Consider the following 18438-nt stretch of genomic DNA (forward strand, 5'->3'; position numbering starts at 1 on the left):
TGTGAAATAGTAATGCTAGGTAGATTTGTAAACTACGTGATGTGTCACCAACAAGAAGTAAGTACGTTAATTAATATTTAATTAATAATTCAATTATCAACAAACACGTTATATGGTTTACAAAATTTGGTCTAAACAGTTAGTTTCCCTAGCATTACCCATTGAAAATGTTACTGTCGCTTTCATTTGTCAATAATTTTTTTTTATTTGAACTTAATTATTGTCTCTCTACACTGGACTAATAAAATCTCCCAAACTTTCAAATTTGCCCTTAACATAAATGAAAAGAAAAACTAATGCTAATGTTAGCGCTCAACATTGTAAGGTTAGCGAGCTTAATTAAATCACTCTAGGTGGGCTTAGGAAATGAGCTGAAATTAAATGGACTCAAAGATGTAAGTGGTTTACCCCTCAAAACTGGGCTACATCCACCGTGTTGCTCATAATATATTGATTTCAAGACTAAATAGCGTTCGGCTCATACATTCACTTTCTCATCTTTTCGATTTGCCCGACCCCCATATTGGAGATCTTTACTCCTTTATACGGGCCTCTCCCTCTTAAGGCTTCTCAAATAAGCATTTAATGTGCCAACAACTTGCACTAGCTTATTAACACATGTCCACCTACTCGGCCAGGCTCTCGTCAATGAAGTGACGTTCTTGCAGTCGGGGTGGCACGCGCGTTTAGATCTAGGCGAATTAAACATCTAATAGGACATTGGTTACTCTTACTCGTCTCACCAAGCACCTTCTCAGCTACCTTTACGTCTTACCCTAGACATCTGTTGCTGAATGCCAGTCGCCACATAATTAAAACGGCACCTAAATAGTTCTTTCCATGGAGACTCAAGTTGTAAAGTTGTCACTTTGCCCACGTTCCATGCATTCAGGCAACTCCTCTTTCATCTCAGTCAACTTAAGTGCTCGAGATGGCTCTCTTTAACCCTTTTAGGCCTTGGGCTCTTTGGTCTTTTCTTGGGCCTATGCCATTGGGTGAGCCTAAAAGCGCCCAACATTACCCACAACCCACCTATGAGCAACAACACGTTTTTATCTCTCTACACCCTCATTGTTTTTTTTTTTTCTTTCTTTTCTGGCAATCCAAACCCTAACGCATGTAACCATTACTACTCTCCTTCTCTCTTTCTTGTTCTGGAGTTTGACTTTTATCTATCTATTAATTTGTTCTATGTACAAGATATCTCCCTCTATCGTTATGGTACAATTTGTAAATAGGTCTGGGAAGGAAAGTATTCTTGGTAAAACTAATGAAAAGAGCTTTAAAACTTTAAATTTTAACCAAAAACAATGTAAGAACTTTATTTAATGGTTATGACAAAACCCAATACCAAACTAGCCCAATAAAGCTGGCCCAAGTAAAAACAATTATCAAGCTTCCGAATTTACCCCTAACGTCCAAGTCTTGGCCCGTTTATTTAGTCTGTTTCCTTTATATCTTCTTCTCCATCAAACTCTGAAAATAGCGGAACAATATCTTCTTCTCCGTCCAAATACCAAACCCTACCTCAATCATCCTTCAACCACCCAAAGCCACCAAGATGCCGATATCACAAAGGTAACCATTTGCCATCCTTCATCTCTGATTTTATTGTTCAAAGAATTGGAATGAAAAGCTCAATATATTACTTATGCATGATTTCGCTATGTAGGACTTTGATTTTAGGCCATGGCTTCAGATTGGATGAACAAACAAACGGCGGAGATCTCGAGGTTTGCGGATTCAAGAATGATAAGGTAAAAAGAAAAACTCCATCCCTTCCTTCTTTTGTCGGTGCTGTAGCTTCATATTCACTTTTGACTTTGTCATGTAATCTCTGCGATGTTTGTGGCTGAGAGAATAAATGCAAAAATTATCAATGCTTCCATGATGTAAATTCATCCATGCTTATAATGAATCTGTTTGTGGTCTCTATGTATTTGTGCATCCATGTATTTTTTTTTTTTTTTGGATATATGGGGGGATTGTATTTTTTTTAATTTTTTTTTTATGAATTGGGAGTGTATGATTTCTCTTTTCTTCTTACGATTATTTTTTATGGTGCGATGACTTGATGGGTCTACCAAATCCAATCAAAACTTGAGCGATGATTTTCGAAAACAATAAATAAAAATTACAATACTCTCTATGATTTCTTTTTTACAAATTTCGGTGAGATGTTAGTTTTTATCTCAAATTTCAGTCCATTGAAGTTGAAATTGATTGCGAAGTTGTCAAATGCATATTTCAGGCTGTTTGACTCCAACATGCTCATCAGCAACACCACGGCGGTGATATGCTTGGATGATTACCATTCCCTAGACATGACATGGAGGAAGGAGAAAGAAGTGACGATGCTAGACCCAAGAGCTACCGACTTCGATCTTATGTATAAGCAGATGAAGGCAATCAAGGAAGGGAAGGCTGTTGAGAAGCCTATTTACACAATGTTTCTGGTCGCTTGGATCCTCCTGAGCTCATCAAGTTCCCCCAAGATTCTTGTCATTGAAGGTTTACGTGCAATGTAAGTGCATGTCTACTTAATTACTCATCTTAATCACTTTCATTAACTAATTAATCACTACTTTATTATTTTTCATCACTACACATTCATGAAATCCTGGACTTGTTCTTAATTAGAATCTTTCTTCTAAAGCGATATTTTTACCCTTAATTCATCTAAACCGATTTCGTAAAGTTGCACTTAATATTATTTTTTAGATGAGAGTATCCACGTAATTTAGCGAGAGTAAAACAAATCTTCTTTTATATTTTGGATGAGGTACTCATTAATTGATAAATCCACATATGCTAACCCAGTGTTCTTTGTTCAATTCTTAATTGTTTTTATGTATCAGCTGCATGCTGCAATCATTGAACTGGATACCAAGATCTAGAATGATAACTCATTGACCAAAAGATTATAACTCTAGTTGGCCACTTGCGTTGCATATAATCCTTTTAAAGATGTAGTACGTACATTTATTTACTAAACCGAAATCAATTGGATGTAAACCATGTTTTGGTGTCTCTTTATTGACTTCTTAGTGTCTCTTGGGTTCTGAGTTTGATTAAGACTTTGTAATCAATTCCATGTGTGTATAAGTTTATATTCACTATGTTGTTCGTAATCATAGGTATACTAGGCTAAATTGGTAGTTTCTTAATGTTCTGGATGTGAAAATTTTTGTTTATGGGTATTTGAACTTTTTCATTGCAGTTGGGTGTTATGAGAGCAAAGAAGAAGTTGCCAAGGGAGAGGAGGTTATTCCGCGTATCAAGCAGGTGCCTTTTTCAAAAGGATGAGAAGCATGTATATATATATAATAACATATGCAAATAAAATTGCAACTTGGACTGCTAAGGTTTAGCCTTCAAACAAAATTACAGATGTGGTGCATCCAAGTTCAGAAAATCAATAGTCAGTTTTAGAAAAAATTTATCCATTTTCAGTTTCAAAAATAGCATACTCGTTTTCAATTTCATAAATAGTATACATGTGTTGAGTTTCATAAATTGTCAGTTTTATAAATAGCGTACCTGTGTTGAGTTTCATAAATAATCAGTTTCAGAAATAGTGTACTTGTGTTGAGTTTCATAAATAGTTAGTTCCAGAAATAGTTTAGTACCTGTGTTTAGTTTTAGAAATAGTGATAGCACCAGTGTTCAGCTTGAGAAATAGTGATAGTACATGTGTTCAATTCGAGAAATAGTTGTGTTTAGTTTAAGACAGTGTGATAATACCAATGCTTATTTTAAGAAATAGTGATAGTACCCATGTTCAATTTCAGAAATAGTCAGTGTTTAGTTTCAGAAATAGTATGGTACCTGATGTGAAAATTATGTTGACACACAAATTAAACCTTATTTGTGACAATTGTAGTAACGATGTAAGTAGGGATCGTTCTAACCGGGGATTAACTAGGGGTACTAATCACTTGAAAACTGAATTAGAAATGCAAAAACAAAGTTTAAAACACTAGATTGGACTCAAAGAATGCAAAACTAACGTTTAAAATACTAAAACAAACCAAAAACTCAAAACAGCAACTAAAAGACTCAAAACTGCCTTAAAAACACTTTCTGGGCAGTTTTGAACACAAGCACCAAATTGGACGAATTTGGGTTTTAACTTGTACCAAAACACTTAAAAACATAAACCAACACACTTTCTAACTAATCTAGGACTTCAAAACAATTGGGGATTTGATTTGGACGAAAATAACTAAATGGGCAGATTGTGAAACAAAAACAGATTGTACGATAAAATTGTAATGAAACAATGGATGATGGAATAGCTAAAGGGTTCTTCTCCACACATGAAATATATGCAACCTAAATCGATTTCCAGTTATCAAATTAATAAGTTATGAATCCCGACACTCCAAGTTAATTAGGTCCGCTTAAATTAACCTTCAGATTTCCCTAGAATCATTGAATTGGATGAATATGCATCGCAAACAAATTATTCCTAACAAGTTCTCTATATGAACAACATGATAAAGATACAAGTTAGAATCATTACGTTCTTTGGAAATCATAAGCATCGACAAGGCATTCGTAACTATGAAAAGCATGATACTCTTGCCAGGAATCTACTTAACACGATCGTGACTAGCGATCTTCACTACTTGCGAATATAAATTCATAATGATTAGGTGAAACAAACTTATCTGGCGTGAAGGATTATTTTCTGGATGAATGGGTCGTTTTTGTGGCTGCCAAAGAGAGTTTATTTAAAGGGTTTAGGAAATTAAAACCCTAGGTTATTTAGGGTAACATAAATTAAGTCTAAAGCTTCTAGAAATAGGAAACAAAATCAGAAAATTAAAGGAAAGGGCAAGGGAAATTCGGCTGGTTTGCTAGGGTTAGAGATGGGCCTTCTAGAATGCCTTGCAAGGCAAGGAAATCAGATTTCTAAAGCCCTAGGTGCGGCAAGGGTTAGGGGGGAAATGCTAGGTCATCTAAAAGCCCAAAGCCAAGAATAGAAACTCTCGAAAATGGAAACCTCCAAGAATAGAAACTTCCAACTTTAGAAACTTTGGTTTCCAATTCCGAATTCTTTGTTCTTCACTTTCATTTCTTCCTTTCTTAAGCTCCTTTGACCTTCAAACTCGTCCATTCCTTGTGCTCCATAAGCATACACAACATTCCAGGTCAATTTTGCTCTAAAATGCTCCATTTCGCACTTATTTGCATCCTTTGTCTCTAAACCTGAAATTGCATGAAACTGACTTTAAACATTGAAATAACTCAAGAAAAACAACATAAATGCATGAGAACAAGCCCACTAAGTCGCATAAATATGCTCCTATCAGTACCCGTGTTTAGTTTCAAAAATAGTTAGTTTAAAAAATAATGAGGGTAGGAGAGAGGGTGTGTGTATATTTAAGAAATAGTCAGTGTTTACTTTATAAATAATTTATATATGAAATTTATATTAATCTTACTTTGATTCTATAAATATTTCAATAAGCATTTCAACATGATTTTGTTTTTGAATCTTCCTCAATCTAAATCCTTCTCAATTCAATTTCTCTAATTTGTTTACTAGTTTATAAATTAGTAAATAAGCAATTATTCTTTCTCATTTTAGTTCCTTTAATTTCATTTACAAATTTTTATGCACACCATAAATGTAGTTGAAGCTCCTAAGCTCCATCACCCAAAAATAAAAAGACATAACTTGGCCCAATTTCCCTATCGAGATTTAATCAATTTAATTTTAATTATATATGATTGCCACTTGGTATTATAGTCTAATAATATTTCTCTTTACTTGTAAGTGAGAGGTCTTATGTTTAATTCTCACTAAATGCGAATTTGAACCACATTATTGCTAGCCCATTGTGAAGTTTAGCCTACTTCCCCACCCCTTTAGTGTAAAAATATTGTTTGTTAAAATATATATATATATATATATATATATATATATATATGATTAATGTTCTGCAAGTAAAAGAGTATATGGCTATGGGAAACAAATGAGGAATATGTTGAGTGGGTTCTAAATTTAATTACTAGAAGATAGCATATAGGATGGGAAGGAAGGAAGAACTTCTCACATAACATGGATTCAAACCAAAAACGGACCTTAAAGGGAGGAGATACAAAAGGAAGCAATTTGTGCCGTGCTAAAAAATACTTGACAAACCTCTGCTATACGCCACACTTTTCTCTATCGGTTTCGATTTTGAGACTGAACCAAAATAATTTACACTATTTATGAAACTGAACCAAAATAACTCCTACTATTTTAAAAAATGAAAGAAAACACGTAGTTAATGAACCAATTTTTTATATAGAAGTAGTGCAAAAACACATTATTTCTAGAATTGAACTATTTATTTATTATAACTTTCCAATTTTAACCTTAACAACAAGCCTTTGATCGTTTAATCTTTGCTATGCTCTCTCCCCTGTTTCTTCATGACACGACGGCGATCTCCTTTCAAAGGAGAGGAGAGGAGAGGAGATGAGAAGATATGAGAAGAGAAATAGTTGTCTTGTCAACGAACATTCAGATACTGCTGTTACTGTTACCTGGGATCCACGCTGGCCCAAAATGAATTGCAGGACCACCGCAAAATCATAAAAAAAAGTATAAAACAAACGTTTGATTTGGACCAATAACACAAATTTCTTGGCGAAACCAAACCCAATTACCATATTTATTATTGTGATACTTGTTGAAAAATTAAAGAGTGTTACTTAATTCAAACCAATAATTAAGAATTATAACCTTAAAAGCACTTTAACAAGAAAAAGAAAAAAGGAAAAGAAAAACTGTACAGGAGGCGATCAATCCCAATAAAAACACATAAAAAAGAGGCTAAGGATATGTTTGGCTTTTGAAGCAACCGAGGAAACTGGAACAAGAAGGAAAAAGAGAAACGGTGGCAAGGGAACTAGAAGGCTAACGGGACTGGTTGGGTTCTGTCAGGGGCAGTTTTGGAAAAAACATTTACTGTTGATTGGGCTTTTAATTCAGTTTGTGAGTTTTTATGTTTGTAAGGTCTAGTGTATGAATAGTTTCCTTATGATTAAATTGTAAGTCATTTTGGTTAAATAATAGTTTTGGATGATTTTTTTTATTAAATTAAAGTTAGCCAAAATCCTTTTCATTAAAGCTTTTTATTTTTTTTTTCTTTTTGATTTTTTTCACAATAAGTATTCCTGGTCATTAATTGGTATTACTCTTCGATTTGAATTAGTGTTTTTGCTTTTATTACAAACAAGTGGTAACATAAATTTTTGGAAGATCGGGATGACACTTGGAAGAATGATGCATGAAAGTGGAAACTACAGTTTAAACTGATTGGGGAAGAGATAGATGCTGATGAGGAGGGGAGTTGACAGAAGAGTTTAGAGCGGTGCCATTGTCGAAAAGACGACCGCGGAGCATTGTGATTTTATCTCAATGGTAAACATAAGCGGGGTAGAAGAATGAAAGAAGTAAAAAATTGGAGGGGGTCGTGGTCGTTGATGATGTCAAGGGAAGGTGTCGCGAGTGCTTGGGTGGGTTTTGGGTTCTTAGGTTTTCTTTCATTATTTTTTTCATTTACGTAAGGGTAAACTTAGAAATTTTAGCAGAGATCTTTTAATAGGAATATAGAGAAAAAATATTTAGGTTCAAATAAAATTTCAATACGCCAATTTGATTTAAGGGACGCAACTCTTAGTCCAATGGCCTTTTGCGTTGTTAAATGACAGTTGACATAAGTGCAGCAAACCGGGGTGACTTCAAGGCTCATACATACAACGTTATTATAGACAATATCAAATGAATGTGATTATGTTTTTTAATTGAATTGTTTTTTTTTTTTAATTTCTAAAAAATATTTAATTATACCGTTGCCAGGCATTGCCATGGATGGAATGTATGGCAATACACGTTTATTATCAACTTGTGGTAAACTCACGTTTGTAGATTGGCTTCAGCTATTTAATTAATTATAAATAGGAAGAATTGCTTGTCAAAATAACTAAGGATTTTGTCAAAAATATTTTTATGATTTTATAAAAACAAAATTTTATGCCTCCTTTTCTGAACAATTGATTGGATTGGAGAAAATCATGTATTATTTTGTGATCCGACTGCAGCACATCCAGTAGCATATGATTGACTTTACTAATATATATGGAACGTCGGCAACTTGGCTTTACTAAAACTAAATAATATTCCCTTGGAATATAATTATTTTCTTAAATTAATTCTATCTCTTTGTAATTATTTACTAGAATTCTATTGTTTTTGTTTCCACGTTCTCTATGGACAAACTCTCCTAAACTAGCCAAAAATGAAACATTAATTCAGAGTGGTTGCATTGATATATCTGGATTATGGAATTAAAAATTCTCTCTCAATTTTTTTTATTAAATTGGGCATTATGTTTTTAGGAACACAACTTTTTATGTTAGGTTGAGGTTTTATTTAGTCCCTTCCCTTGAACCGGTCGTGGAGCTCTCTACTGATCTGTTAAGATTCGGGAGTTCCTTTTAGTGTTAAAATTAATGGCGGCAACTCTGCTATTTTACATATTTTAATCATTTATTTTAATTTTATCCTATCTTTCTCATGAAAATCTAGCTACTAATTAAGTTTACATTTGTAATGTTAGGTAAGTTTACAATATCCTCCTATATTTGTCTTTGCTCCAATTTCAGTCCTACTAATTTTATTACTAAAACTTGCTTTGTGGGTGGGTGTGGGGTTGCTCTTTCATGTCTCTTGTGTTTAATTGCATTCGTTGCTGGAATATAGTTTGGAATCAAATGCAATCACACCTGGGAATAGAAATCCAAACACGAATAAATTGTAGTCTATCATTTGGGGGAATCGGCATTCTATTAGGATATCCATTCCTTTAATATTATTTTCTTTTCGCCAACCTTCTGATGAGATGGGTTGTCAAGTATATATGTTGCATTCCGGGTTCATTTCTGAAAATTATAAAATGCAATTTTGGAAAGGTCTAAAGTAAATGAGGGCACGTTCGGTATCCTTATTATATTTAGTCTTTGAAACTAATGAGTATTGAGTAGTTTAGCTACCATTATTACTTTTTTAAAATAAAAATATCAAATTCAAGAAGAATACAAAACAAACCCTTATTAGGATCTTCAAATCTTTAATTATTATATATACATCATGAAATTTCGTGGTTATCCACCATTGGATCAACATACAATATAGTTTCTATTGATTTCAAAATGAAAGTACTTTATATGAATTTGAATTGAATTTAAATGTCATCAGTTGAATTTTGATCGAGTAGTGGTGACAAAGAACTTTCAAGGGTAATGATGAATTCAAGACTTCTCTTGGCTTATTGCAATAGAGATTAATTTAGCGTAATCACCGTTTGGAGCCTGTGTAACTATTAATCATTCAAGAGGTTTTATAAATTAGTAACTCTTTTAGGCAAAGCAATTAAGAACAATATGTATATTATGGAAACAATTATGTAAATGCTAATAAACCACATAAAATGTCCACATTGAACAGCTTAAACTTATGAAAAATAAAAACGAAAATTAATAAATTCTTATCCTAATACATTTATAAACAGTGGTGCATGTCCATGCTCGAGTTGATGATCATTATTTTTTTTTCTTCATTTCATGTATATTTTTTCATGGCCTGCGGAGGATGAATGATGAACAATTGATGGTGGTTGGGAATTAAATTGCATTTGAGTTGGCATAAATTTGTGGTCACATTGCTAACTATCTAAAAATCCAAATGGTTCCATAATTTAATTTAGAGATAATTAGAGCAATGGCTCCTGACTTTAACTCAATTGGAGCTTTGGTTTTTGAACTAAAAATGAGTGAATATTGGTCCTTAAACTTGTTATAATGTAAAGCGATGGCCATTTCGGCTAATTCTGTTAAAAGTTCTATCCATTTTTCGTTTCCTTAAACTCTTTATTTTGGATAAAAGTTCTAACGAAGTTTGTCAAGATAACTATTGTTTAGTATTATAGCAAATTTAGGAATCAATATTCACTGATTTTTTAGTTCATGAATCAAAACTCATCATTGCTCCAATTTTTTGCATAATTTTTATAAAATGAATTGGTTGTCCTTTTAGTTGTCTAGACCCTCTTCGCCCCTAGACGCCTATTTGCCTACGTATTTTTCGCCTGTCATGATCCTACAAACCCCACACACAGATAAAACAACTATATATCCAGTTTTCAGCCAAGAGACAAATCATTTGTCAAACCCGTATTAGCCGACCTTTGTGTTTGAATAAAATAAAAAACAAGGTTTATGTAACTACTTTCCATGTGCTAGAACATGGTGCAAAATAACAACTCAGCTCTATTTAACAAGAGCAACTTATATTGCGTAGGGTGCCATAAGGTCATAAAAGTTGTTTCTCTATTTTTAAAGAACATTGTTTGACTCCTTATATATAACGGACAATTTTTACTTACCTATAAATCACAATTTGATACATAAAAGTAACAGATCACAAAAAAAAAATATTTTTCAACATATCACACTGTAATTAGTTTGAAAGAAAAATGACTCCTCAACTCCAAAAAGTCCAATATTTTCCATTTGAAACTCAAAACAAACTGGCTAATAGATAATATAATCATGCCAGAGTGTATGTCCCAACAAAGGTCCAAGGACCACAGTTGTTTATTTTTAACAGCAATATGCTTTTAGTTTTTAAGTTTTAAAATCAAGTCAATCTTGTATGTCCCTAATGTCATTGTATAAGTAGGTCTCGAATCCCCATAGCACAAACACTAACATCAAATTAAAGATATTAAGACATGGAAACTCGTAGTTGCATTCTCCTATCTGCTTTTCTCATCCCTTTCCTTCTTGGAACAGCTTGTGCTCAACTTAGGACAGACTTCTACAAAGGCACGTGTCCAAATCTTGAGTCCATAGTCTCTTCTGCTGTCAAAACCAAGTTCCAGCAGACTTTTGTAACTGCTCCAGCCACTTTGAGGCTCTTCTTCCACGACTGCTTTGTTCGGGTTAGTAGCTAGGTCCTTTCAAATTCCAACTTTCGGTTTGCCAAATTTCCATGTGTTTAATGTGTTGCCTTCATTGGTACAGGGTTGTGATGCTTCAGTGTTGATTCAGTCACCAACTAATCAGGGGGAGAAGGATCACCCCGATAACCTTTCGCTTGCTGGAGATGGATTTGACACTGTGATCAAAGCCAAGGCAGCGGTTGATAGCGATCCTAACTGCAAAAACAAGGTTTCATGTGCAGATATTCTTGCTCTGGCTACTAGAGATGTTGTACAGCTGGTATAATATTCTCCTTACCGTTATTAATTTGATTAGTTTTTCTTTAAATTTATTTAGTATCTGCTGTCATCATAGTAGGACAGAAGCCAAATAAGCTTTTTAAATTTAACCTAACGATTGAGAATATTAGTCTAACTACTACCATTATGTAATAAGTTAATGATTAATCGTTATCTTATTTGAATAATCTTATCCTACGTTTTGTCTAATGCACATATTTCAAGCAGGCTGGGGGACCATCTTATACAGTTGAACTGGGTAGGCGAGATGGAAGGGTATCTACTATGGCTAGTGTTCAGAGACGCCTTCCTTCCCCTACTTTCAATCTAGACCAGCTTAACACCATGTTTACCTCTCATGGTCTCTCCCAGACTGACATGGTTGCATTATCAGGTAGTCTTCTTTTATTTGCCAGTGATTCCTAAGGTCTTTTTAGGGTTACCATTATTTTTGTCTCTCTAATTTGTCGTAATGTTATCTTGGCCTATATATGTTGCTAGACTGTGAATCTACCACCGCATGCTAAAACAACACTTCTGATCAAAGATTTAGATTGACAATCTTGCAAGAAAACATGCTGATAACGAAAAGTTAATGTTTTTTCTAACTCGCATGCTTTTGTTAGGTGCGCACACACTTGGTTTCTCTCATTGCAGCCGGTTTTCCAAGAGAATCTACAGCTTCAGCAGCAAAACCCGTATTGATCCGACACTCGATCCAGCTTATGCATTGCAGCTTCGACAGATGTGTCCAACTCGAGTGGATCCCAGAATTGCCATTAACATGGACCCAACCACACCTCGAGCATTTGACAATGTTTACTTCCAGAATCTTCAGCAAGGAAAGGGTCTGTTCACCTCTGATCAGATACTGTTTACAGATACAAGAACAAGGGCAACCGTCAACCAATTTGCATCAAGTAATGCAGCTTTTAATCAAGCTTTTATACAAGCCATGACTAAGTTAGGCAGAATTGGGGTTCTGACGGGCAATCAAGGCGAGATTCGGGGAGACTGCACTCGCCCAAACTAGAATGGATTAAACTGGATAGCTTCAACTGGATAATCTCTCGAAAAACTATTTTTATATTGATTGAATTTTTTTTTTTTTGGTTATTATGGGAGTGTAAAACTTCGTTATGCATAGTCACAATGTTTGAGCGTGACAGTAACTCATCAGCTTCAGGATACAATTAGCAGTTAGTTGGCAGAGGGAAATGTATCACTGTTTTTATTTCGTAGAAAAGCTCTGCTTGATTAGCTGTGCAAGGAATCTTCAAGTTGCTGGAATAATGCATTTTTAGCAGTTAATTTAAATGAAATACTTGAAGATGGAAATAAAAAAAATAACTTTATTTGGTGCTACATGGTCATAGAATATATTGTTTGTTAGCTACTGGACAGGTCTCTTTTACTGTCATTCAAATTCAGAAAGAATCAGTTGGATGATTATATAGATAAGTAGATGCAAATTTCCGTCTTCTTCTTCTTGGACGAAAATGCACTTGCAAAATAATCAACACCTTAAGCCAAGAGCTTCATGTGTCCACGATGAATGGAAGGGGGGGTGGCTTTGGCCGAAGAACCTCCAATGCCAAAGTTAGAATTTGAGGGAAAAATGTTTAGAGAAATTTGGAGAATTTTAGAAGAGAATTTGACTTAGATTTTTAGGAGAAATGAAAGCTATTTATAGGGGTGTGGGGGGCCCCTATTTGGAGAAAAGGGGTCCGGCCACTTATGGTGGTTTTTGGCTCTAATTGCAATATATTATGTCAAAATAATATCTTGCAATCAATTAGAAAATTAATTAGAAAATTAACCAATTAATTAATTAATTTTGGTAATTAATCCTAATTTGAAAAGAACAAATAGGGGTTACCTTATGGGGAGGATTTGATGAGGATTGATGAAATAGGTTTTGAATAAATACCTATTTTGTTCATCTTTGACCTTGATTGAGCCGTTATTGTCCACTTCTTGCACGCGGGAGTTCCGGTGTGCCTCGAGGGTAATTTTGTCTTTTTCACCCAAGAATCCACGTGTCGCCTCCATATTTTTCTTGATTATTTTTGGCTCCACACCTGTTGGGTTGCTCGCAGAAAAGGGCAGCATGTGTAGAGATCTTCTTGCTTTAGGAAACATAGGATTGGTTCCTATTTTGATGTAGATTCCCTCTTTAATTGGAAATTATATCCTTCTAGGAAAGGGAAATAAATTACTTCTAAAGTCTATTTAAGTCTACCTTAAGTAGATTATTAAATCAACTTTAGAGAGCAATTTATTCTACCCTACAAGAGAGAGAGAGCTAGAGGATATTTATTCCCCCTCCCCTAACAATCTTTTACACTTGCCCGTGCAAAGGAACATCTTTCGTTGCTTTCTTCGTCTTCACGCCGCATCAAGGTGAAAAAAAAAATTAATTTTTCCTTGGGAGCCTTGGGAGTTGAAATTTGGCTCGACGGGGGTTGAGGATGTGTGAAAAATTGGTTGGAGTGGGCCACGACATGGTTGCTACCATGGGACTGCTTGACGCGATGGTGGTTGGTTGGGCAAGAGTGGCTCGACTTAGGCTGAGTTGATGGGCACTGGGTCGATAAGGCTCGGGCTTGTGTTGGAATGGGAGGAAGGGAGGCGCGGGCCTCCTTCCTGGGTTGGATGACTGGGCTTCGGCCCATAGGAAAAGTGGAAACGGGAGGCACAAAGGCGCCAATCCCCCTTCTGTGGTATTGGGTCATAAGGCTTGCGGGCCAAGAAAGAATGGGCAAGCCATGAGGCCTGGCGCAACTGCTGGGTTCCTGTAGCTTGGATCTTAAAAAAAAAAAATTATATATATATATATATATATAATTTTTTGAGTAGCCGTCCAATGAATTTTTCTTGCGCCTTTGTAGAAGTTCTTCAAGCATGTCTTCTTCAAGCCACAAGGGTGATGATGGTGTTTCACTGTTGTATCGTCAAGGCTAGTTTTTGAGTAATGTGGGCTACTTCAAGGCTGCTAACTTCAAAATTAGCTCTGATGATTCATTTAGAGACTTTCTTAAGGCGTATAGGCATGCCATTTCGCCGGGGTGCGTGTGAAGCGTGTCAAGGAAGGTGGCAGTCGTGAGCCATGTGGTGAGGATTGAAGAGCCATTAAGTTCTTTCCTTATTACTTTGTGTTGGGATTTACTTTTCCCATTCCACGTTTCTTCTAAGAGGTGTTCTGCTCCATGAAGTGCGCCCCTGCGCAATGTTCTTCTAATACGATTCGCGTGATGGTGGGATTGCATAATCTAAGCCTATTTTTTGACTTGGATTTGACTGTCAACGAATTTTGGTATTTCTTTGACATTAGCCAAATTGGAGGAGTTGGGCAGCTAGGATCTCGCCATAGGCTCTTTGACCACTCGAGCAAGGGAGACCATGAGTGGGCCATGGAGACTTTGGAAATAAATGGAGAATGGGAATCTGATTCTTCTCCTGAGCTGCGTGTTCCAACGGTTTTCATCTTTGGTAAGTAGACTGCTTAGTCATTCGATTGCTTTGCACTTTTGCTAGGTTGCTTTTTGATTTACTAATCGTCTTTCTCCATTTTCACAAATTTGAAATTCGACTCCAAATATGAAAAAGGTACATATTGCCCTTAGTATCCTTTTTGAGTACCGTAAGTGGCGTTGGCTGCTTAGTCCTATTTGTCGGAAGAAAGGTAGGCTACCTCAAAGAGAAGAGATAAAACGAATCAAGGTTGAGGTGTTAGCTTGTCTAGTCACTATAGTTGAGCCTGTCGCACATGAAGGTGGGAAGAAGAGATCTCCCCCGCCTACTCAGAAGATGTCGGTTAAGAAAAAACCAAAGACTTATTCCACTGCTCGTGAAGGTTCGCCAGCTTCTCCTGAGCTCGTGATTGACTTGACTTCCCCTAAGGGGAGAAAGATGAGGCTACTAGATCTATGCCAGTGGTGCCTGCCGCTCCGAAGGTGGCTAGTTTGATTGCTGACAGGATTGCTCAGTGTAGAAGTTCCGCCATGCCCCTAGTACCAAAATTTGTGCCCAAGCATTTGTTGGGGGCTTAGTTTGGTTCACCTTTGGAGAGACTTGCTACTATGAAGAGCGATAAGGTGGACTCTACTACTAAGTGGCACCAAAACCCACTCCCCAGGCTACGGAGACTGATTCGTCTACTAAGAAGAAGGAGACTGCTCGTGTGGGCAGTCGTGAATAATCCATAAGCCTGTTTCTGGGGAACCTACTGAGATTTGTGCTTTTTTTATACCAGATCTGCTCAAGGACATGGATGTGTATGCCAAGTTTGTTGATGGTGTCAAATGGGTTGTTGGCCCAAATTCCTTTATGAACCATACAACCAAGTATATGAGGACTGCTCTGCTGGCTATGATGCAAAAAAATGGCGATTCTAGCAGCTGAGTCTATGCTTCTTGATCAGAAGACACCAAGGAGGTGGCAGTCGAAGCGTACTTCTCACCCGAGAAAGTCAAGAGGTTGGAATCTGAGCATGCCGCTTTGAATGGGTCAAATATCTCTGCCCTTACTTCTCTGCAGCTTGAGACTGCTCATTAGGAGATCATGGATTTGAAGACTAGGCTTGACATGATCCAAGTTAAGTATGAAAATGCAGAGAAGGAGATCGGGTGTTACACACCTCAGATTCAAGACTTGAGCATGCTATCTCTGAGTTTCACTATGTTGCTTACGCAAAGGATGAAGAGTTGATCGTTGTTTACAATCAAGTATCCACTTTAAGAAGGTCGTTGATAGGCTCGAACCTCAAGTGTTGGAACTCTAAGGTGCTTGGAAGATCAACGACAATTTGAAGAAGGAAATGGAAGAGTTGCAGCGGGTTCGTGTTGGTCTGCTCGAGGTGAATGAGCAGTTGAAGGGTATGAAGCTGGGTTCGAGGCTTTGCTTACTCAAAGTCAAGCCAATGTCTACAAGCTGGGTTATGTAGACCATCTCTTTGGGAGGCCATATGACTTTGAGTTTGTTAGTAAAGTCTTCGAGACCTTCTCTATTTCTCCGGAAAACTTGCTTGCCTTCACTTTCGAGGTTTCCATTGGTGAAGTAGTCAGAGATGCTGATGCCTAAGCTGGAGCAGTCAGGGGTGAAGTGCCGGATAGTGTCACTGCTGAAGGTGCCACTGCTGCTAAAGGTGTGGCGACCAAGTAGCCGTGGAATGTCCTAACTACTAAAGAGTAGTCTTCTAGGTAGTCTTTAGGATTTTCTTTGTTTTCCTTGTTGCTTTTTTGTTTTGCTTGAACTCCTTCAGTTTTTGCTAGTTGTTTATCAATTTTGCTAAAAAGCCTAATAAACTTGTTTCCTTCTTTTTTCTCCATCTTTGCTTATTTAGTCTGTCCCCTAACCTTAGACTTTATAAACCAGTGGTAGGCGTGCTACTTTTCTATAAGCAGACAAGCATGTGTAGCCTATGCAGTTGTAAGTGTTGGTGTAGAACTTTGCAAAGTTGTTAGACATAGGGTCGTCAGCCGGACACCTTACTTAGAAGCAAACAAGTCAGCGTGGCCACTGGGCTATTAACATTGGCTTTCTCCAATTTCGTAGGTTGTATAGCAAGTATCATAACACTTTAGGACTTGGTGTAGGTCATTCTACGTAAAAATGAAGCCCATCGATTGCGTAATATGTCGGCAGTGGATGAAGCTTTGTATATGCGCACCAACTTGTTTAACCTTTCATAGAAATGTGCGGTTGTATAAGTTTAGCGCGGGTTATTGCTCGAAGAACAAGCCGTAGGCAGTCTTCTGGAAACCATAGGCTACCTTAGTGCACTTAGTAACAACTTTAGGGTTCCAGGGCAGCCATCCATAGGGCGTATTGCATAATGTGCCCCTTCCATCTCTAGGGCCCGGTTCCCCGTGAATTAGGCCAAGAGACCCAAAATCCTTCAGTTAGCTAAGTTTTTAAAACGACCATTGTGGCCACTTCTAGAAATCTCGGCGTAAGCCATTGTGTATCTAGTTATACTGAGGCAGCCTAGCTCATCCACGTTTGGATTTCGGAGTGTAGAGTTTATCCTCCTGCTTTAGAGAGCAGACTCAAGTGGGTGTTGGGGAATTGGTTTACCCTCTCGCATTGGATAGCATGGCTGGTTATGAGTCCCTAAGAAGGACATAGTCTTCTTTTGAAGTTCAAGAGTGATTAGTTGTTGTAAACATGTAGTTGAGCCAAGTTGTAAATTACTTTTGAATTCCTCATTGAAAAATGAGTGAAACAAACGAAAACTTAGCTGTAAAGTAGAGACTGCATAACAACTGGATAATCCTCGGCTTGCGAGGTGGTGCCTGTTGAGCTGCATGAGTTTTTCAGGCTTTGATGTAATGGGAGGTCACACATGATACTTCCTTATATTGTAGGCGTTCCACTGTTTTTCGATATCTTTGTCGTTTATGGTGGCGAGGGTGTAACTACCATTGCCGCCTACTTTGGTAATCTTGTACGGACCTTCTCAGATATGATTTATCTTTTTGGAGCCTTCTCTACAGGTAGTGATGAAGGCTTTTCTCAAGACTAGATCTGTAGGCTAGAACCGCTAGATCTTGGCCCTCTTGTTGTAGTTAGAGATGAGTTGCTGCTAGTAAGCTGTGATGCGGCCAATAACTCATATGCGGGTGTAGTTCGCTGGCAGGCAATGCTGGTACTGGTTTGTAGCGTTGGCAGTGGTGGCACTTTTGTGTTAACTCCTTAGCGTCTTAATGCATAGTAGGTCATAGTAGCCTGCGCTAAGGATAGACCTCCGGAGTGATTTCCACAAACACCTTCATGGATTGAGTTTAGAACCTTTAGGTCATCGGGAGGCATTAGGTAATGGAGACGTGGTCCGGTGTAGGATATTCAAACGAGAATGTCGTTCCACATGTAGTAGCGAGCCATCTTTATTTGGAGTTTTCTAGACTCCAATCTTTCTATGGGGTGTGTGCCATTGACCATGTAGTATATAATATAACTTTGCCAGTTGGGAGTCGTACTAACCTGTGACACTTCGGCTGTCAGCTCCGCCTCTTTGCTTGGCTTGTCTAGATACTCCACCGGAATAGAGCGTTTGAGTTGATGGTCTAGGGCGAAGCCTAGATCGGTTAGCGCGTCTTTATGGGCATTGTTGGCCTACGGAACTTAAGTGAGAGTGTAAGTCTGAAATGCCTTA

The 18438-nt window shown here is 37.0% G+C and overlaps 2 protein-coding genes across 3 annotated transcripts; both read left to right on the plus strand.

Annotated features, from left to right (window-relative positions):
* Positions 1-1435: 1435 nt before the first annotated feature.
* On the plus strand, positions 1436-3447 carry LOC108171026 (phosphoribulokinase, chloroplastic-like). 2 transcript variants are annotated; one of them, XM_029091901.2, is made up of 4 exons: positions 1436-1578; positions 1673-1757; positions 2252-2524; positions 3221-3447. In XM_029091901.2, exons 2-4 carry the CDS (start codon positions 1690-1692, stop codon positions 3231-3233), a joined length of 354 nt encoding a protein of 117 aa, XP_028947734.2. In that variant the 5' UTR covers positions 1436-1578; positions 1673-1689; the 3' UTR covers positions 3234-3447. The 2 variants fall into 2 exon arrangements, with proteins under 2 accessions (XP_028947734.2, XP_028947733.2); XM_029091900.2 differs by lacking the exon at positions 3221-3447 and adding an exon at positions 2859-2925.
* Positions 3448-10739: 7292 nt separating this feature from the next.
* LOC103453173 (peroxidase 16-like) lies at positions 10740-12647 on the plus strand. Its single transcript, XM_008392730.4, has 4 exons — positions 10740-11003; positions 11086-11283; positions 11511-11676; positions 11909-12647. Exons 1-4 carry the CDS (start codon positions 10794-10796, stop codon positions 12313-12315), a joined length of 981 nt encoding a protein of 326 aa, XP_008390952.3. The 5' UTR covers positions 10740-10793; the 3' UTR covers positions 12316-12647.
* The last annotated feature ends 5791 nt before the right edge of the window (positions 12648-18438 follow it).

This window comes from Malus domestica, chromosome 13 (assembly GCF_042453785.1).
Source record: "Malus domestica chromosome 13, GDT2T_hap1".
Classification (NCBI taxonomy): Eukaryota; Viridiplantae; Streptophyta; class Magnoliopsida; order Rosales; family Rosaceae; genus Malus; species Malus domestica.